The sequence below is a fragment of the Sycon ciliatum genome, chromosome 1, assembly GCF_964019385.1.
Source record: "Sycon ciliatum chromosome 1, ocSycCili1.1, whole genome shotgun sequence".
Lineage (NCBI taxonomy): Eukaryota > Metazoa > Porifera > Calcarea > Leucosolenida > Sycettidae > Sycon > Sycon ciliatum.
Window position 1 is genome coordinate 51,127,683 of NC_088643.1, and position 5,000 is coordinate 51,132,682.

Below are 5,000 nucleotides of genomic sequence, written 5' to 3' on the forward strand. Positions count from 1 at the left end.
CAGTACAGCAGTACAGCAACAGCAGCAGTACAGCAGCAGCAACAGCAGCAGCAACAGCAGCAGCAACAGCAGCAGCAGCAGCAACAACAAAACAAGTACAATAGCACAGAAACTCTAATAAGTTTAAGTGTACTTCGAAGCTTCCAGCAGTTGATATTTCTTTCTTTTGCTTGTTTTCTATCAGAAAATTGAAAATAAGCAACAACAAAAAAACATGGTCGGTTCTTCAGAACAACTGCATGATTCTGAACTGTCCTAGAATATGCTACGCCCCCCCCCCCCCCCACTCCTTTCTGCATTACAAACGGAGCCTAAGTATGAGCTTGGACCATATCTGGACACATGTGCTACAGGTGCGTACTGCCCTCCCCCTTTTACACTGTCATCAAACACTTCCTTCAATCTGGAGTCATGGCTTTAAGGAGGTTGGGACAGTTTGGGACAAAGTTTCATCAATGTATTTTAAAAACACTTTTTTTTAAATTTATTTTTCAGTGACGTTTGCAGCGAAGAGACTGTGATCGAGTGTTTGAATGGAGGAAACTTTAAAAATTCTCTGGACGTGTAGATATGGCCTTTGGAAGCTGGCATGATTCTGTGAAATACAAAATGGGGGTCCCCAGGATATTTTCCACTGTTCCAGTTTTCCAAAGGTCGCTAGTGTTGCTATTTTGCCTGAAATTCCATGGTTTGAACTTCACTATCACAAGGAATGGATATGGGGATCCTCGAATTGCATTGCCTACTAGTATACTGCAATTTCATAATTTTTCGGTACTTCTGGTTCATCTCTTTCATACCTAAAATTCCATTAGCTGCAAAAGCACCGACGTACATCATCCAATAAGGAATTGCTTGTCTGAACCCAAACTTACCAGAGTCATCATCAACCAATAAGGAATCGACATCATCATGCTCAGATTTAGTCGGCCGAGGAGACAACGCTGGCCCAGATTTCCCGCTCTCGGCTTCACCGGTCGGTGGCTCCTGGGTATGGTCACCTGCGGTGGGTTGGCTGGGAGGGATGCATGGCGACTCACTGCGTGGTGGTGGTATAAGTATAATAATAACACATGGTACGGAGGGCATTATGGCTGCTTTATGCCCTAGTGCGTAGCCCGAGGTCGTGCACCGTAGCCCAAGGGCTGCAGGCCCGCGGGCTACGGTGCACGGCCGAGGGCTACGCACTAGGGCATACAATCAGCCCTAATGCACAACGCACCATGTGTTTATTATAGTTCATACATGCCACGTGCCTAGTTGTAGACAAATAAGGTAAACATGGTCAAGGGAGGAGGAAGGTTCCAATCAGCTGTCATATGAATGAAGGGTCGAACAAGATCGGAAGGAGCTTTCTCCGTGGAATGATAGAACGTTTTGTGTCAGATTTACTTGCAGTTCCAGGAATATGCCTTTGCATTTTGGTGTTAGTGTTGCCTATTGGGCGGTACGGAAGTTACCTGATTCGCTGCTGCTTTGGAGTTAACGTTGGACGCAAACATCCTTGACCAAGTGGCACTAGTAATTAGACTAGTTTTGAGAGTACATTGTAAGTGTTCTTATTCGGAACAATGATACTTTTTCACATACATCTGAGATTTTGTTCGCATTGCTTTCAGTTTACTTGAGGTCCATATGTACACTGGACATGTAGCTAGGTACATTTGAAGTACATGTACATGTAGATGTAACTGTATGTTTTGTAGGAGTTCGAGATACAATCTGATCTATTCCAGATGGGTAACTTTGTGATGCATGTTCATCTGTCGACTTGTTCGTCTCAATTGACTTGAATTTAGTAATGCATGGTAATGCCATGCTGTGTCCTATTGTCACGTTGGTATAAATTACTTCTCCTATGTCGACATTGCTAGTAAAATATAATTGTTTTGGACGGTGCACGTAAGTAGTTTCGTTTTGTGTGGTGTGTGCGAGTGCATGTGGTGTCCTTAGGAATGGTCCCATGTGTTCTATGTGCGCTGGAGTACTGCCAATTATGTACCAGGTCACTGCCCAAAAGGCATGGCTTGGTGCATATTTGGCAGTGCACCAGCGTACGTAGTACGCCTGGGGTCATTCCTAATGGGCATGGGTACGCCGTACCCGGGCATTATCGTCTGATAATGCCCTGGTACGGTGCTGCTCTGATTGGCCAAATGCTAGCAACGACTTGACAACAGGCACGTGACATGTATGAACTGTAGGTTCGCATGATGGCGTGCTCGTTACTGCGGCAGGACGTTCAACTGGCACAACGCTGCCGCTGCAACAGAAGGTGCCAACAACGTTTGTTCAGTTTAAAAAAATGTCAACACTGGCGCTGAACCACCGGCATTTCTCATGTCATGACAGACAAACAGAAATGCATGTATAAAGCTGCAGGAGACCTCACCGCTCTAACTCACAGAACAGTCGCATAGAACAGTAACTGTTATAGAATGCCTTGCAAAGTTCAGTCAAAACAGTCATATTATCATGCCAGCTCATGCTGAACGACTTACACCAGAGGAGAAGCGGGATCGACTACCGTTTTTCTCACCTCTCCTGAAAGAAGATTGTGTAACAAGTGCATGTACACACACTACTTAATTTATACTCCTACTTGCTGACTGACAGAAGCGTGGCATGCAGGTCTTTTACCAGGACATGGGGAGAGATTCAAAACATGCATACACACACACATACATGTACTTCCTCCGCTAAGCAAAACTTCATTGCGTTTTTAGTGTTCTTGTCATGATATTTCTGTCGGCATTAGACATACATGTCAGTGATCTATCCCCTACGTAGGGTAGCCGAGTTGTCGTCCATTGTTCTGACAGGCTTTTGAACCTCCGAAAAGCGTGGAGTCCTTTGAAAAAATCGGCGAAGCAGAACCATTTCTCGACAGGATGTCACCAGAACACAACCCCAGGCGTGCGTGCATGACACCAAAGTGCGAAAATGAGAAACAGTTTGAAACACCGCTGGCTCAAAGAAGTATCCAGGAGCCGGCCAGCGCTCAGGCACTGCTGTACTAGCACGAGTCGATGGTGCGCATCCCCATACAGCCAAAACCAATGCATTTGTGGTTGCAGTGCAGGGGAAATCAAAAGTGTTCGACATTCAGGCTGTCGTTCAGTCGCCGCAAAATCCTGATCTCAACGTCGACGACTCGGCGTTCTTCCACAGCCTGTAGACAGATGTGTCACTCGTGGCGAAGGAAACCAGAAAGGAGCTTCTGCAGGGTTTGGAAACGTTCTAGCACGACTACACCGCTGCGACGATGGAGAGCTTTTGTTTGGGTCTGTATGGCTCCTTCCATGGCGTTCCGGAGAGTGGCCACAACTACCAGCGCCACCGTGAAGGTCGTCAAGCTCACAGTTCAAGTGAAGAACTTGGCGATCTTCATGATCAAATCGTGTCTTGGAAATTTGTAAATGCTGCGGTACAAAAGCTGGCAGCGCTGGAGGCGAAAGTCAGCGAGGATGCAGACTTGATGTCATCAGGGAGTGTAAGTCGTCATCAAATTCAGACGAAGAGTGAAGCTGGACTGCTTTGAAACGAGCTGTGTGCCATCTGTAGATAAATATCTTTTATATGCTGCTTTGTTTTCCACTTTGCAAAGCGTGTTCGTAGCCATAGAATGGTTTGGACTGAACTGCAAAAATGCAACAAAGTTTTGCTTAACGGAGGAAGTATACACAGATCAGTGATCGCTGAGAATGACAGACTGATAAGTGCCTGAACAACTGAAGTAATGCATTGGATACCAACGTTATTCAAACTCCACGCGTGTGCAGCACCAGATGTGCAGCAGTATACGGAATCGGCTCACCTCTTGTCCGCTGCGTTTTCGCTTCAGAGAGCAGCTCCCTGAACTTCTCAACCTTGTCCTTGTTGAAGACCTCGACGATCTCGAGGAACTTCTCAAATGTAACATGCTCACCGGGCGTCATGTAGCGGATGAACTTCTCGTTGTGAAGCTGCTGTGAGTGTCTCAGCTCATAAAGCCCTGTCTCAAACTTCCTGCACCACATCCTTTTCCTCCTGGCTTCATTCTGCAGTCGCTGGGGATTCAACTGTACTATCCACTGACTCAGATCGTGTGAGAAGAACCGCTCATCGCACCATGGATCTGCACACATGGAATAAATGAGCCATTCAAAACATCTCTGGCCACATACTAGTAATATGATTTCCAATATTGAATAGTATTTGACTGACGTGGGAAATACCAGTCACAGTGTCAATCAACCTCACAGGACAGTCAAAACAGGCATTTTTGGTGTTGTATTCTAATCCTTCACCATAGCATCGTGAATTGTATTCTGTTTGCCCGTCAAAACAGGCATGCTGTTGTCATTGTCGTTGTTGTATGTTGCTGTCATTATCATTGTATTGTTATATTTCAATTCACTCAGGGCACCTGCAAAACTGCCTTCTTATTGGAGAGACACTTCTCAAGTTTCTAACACACTCAAAATTATATGATTGTATGAAAAGACACCTATGCATAGAATAATGGTACACTCTCAATGCTCCGGACAGCCAGCTATTTCCACCTTATCAGGTCTCCTCAGCGGAGCTCAGAGTTACTGACCGAACCGATCGCAATGAAGTTAATGAACAAAAAAGCCGTATATTTAAACCGGCTCAAAAGCGCTCATAATAATACTCTGTCAAAAACAAACAACCATACACAGTGATTCCGAGGTCAGCATGTTTGACCGTAGATTCACCGCTCCCTGGTACAGGGGCACTCTATTACTGTACTGTAACTTTGTAAGTAGTTGTTATGGGGACAATCCAAACAATGCTGCCTATCATAGAGATTGTCTCACTCACTTTTACGTTTCTCCTTCAAGTCAGCCAGTGAACCGGGCTCCCTCAGTTCTTCAAAGTCGCGGACTTTATGTTTGTAGACCTTTTCAACAACGGCCAGAAACTTGTCAAACGTGTCCTCGCCAAGTGGTGTAATATGGTCCAGATAGAGCTGAGCGTGTTCACGTGGCTTGCCC

The 5,000-nt window shown here is 45.6% G+C and overlaps 1 protein-coding gene and 1 long non-coding RNA gene across 2 annotated transcripts in view; one reads left to right on the forward strand and one right to left on the reverse strand.

Annotated features, from left to right (window-relative positions):
• LOC135830942 (uncharacterized) overlaps positions 1-4,149 on the forward strand; it is a 92,837-nt gene extending 88,688 nt beyond the window's left edge. Inside the window, exon 6 of the long non-coding RNA XR_010556132.1 lies at positions 4,140-4,149. This is a non-coding gene — a long non-coding RNA (uncharacterized LOC135830942). The remainder of the gene's footprint in view (positions 1-4,139) is intronic.
• The window catches only part of LOC135830940 (uncharacterized), a 62,256-nt gene that overhangs the window by 925 nt on the left and 56,331 nt on the right, over positions 1-5,000 (reverse strand). Inside the window, exons 12-15 of the mRNA XM_065343166.1 lie at positions 4,828-5,000; positions 3,818-4,117; positions 2,502-2,544; positions 876-1,039 (exon numbers count right to left, since the gene is read on the reverse strand). The exon at positions 4,828-5,000 is cut by the window's right edge and continues 139 nt beyond it. Coding sequence (XP_065199238.1) covers positions 876-1,039; positions 2,502-2,544; positions 3,818-4,117; positions 4,828-5,000 — 680 coding nt within the window. The remainder of the gene's footprint in view (positions 1-875; positions 1,040-2,501; positions 2,545-3,817; positions 4,118-4,827) is intronic.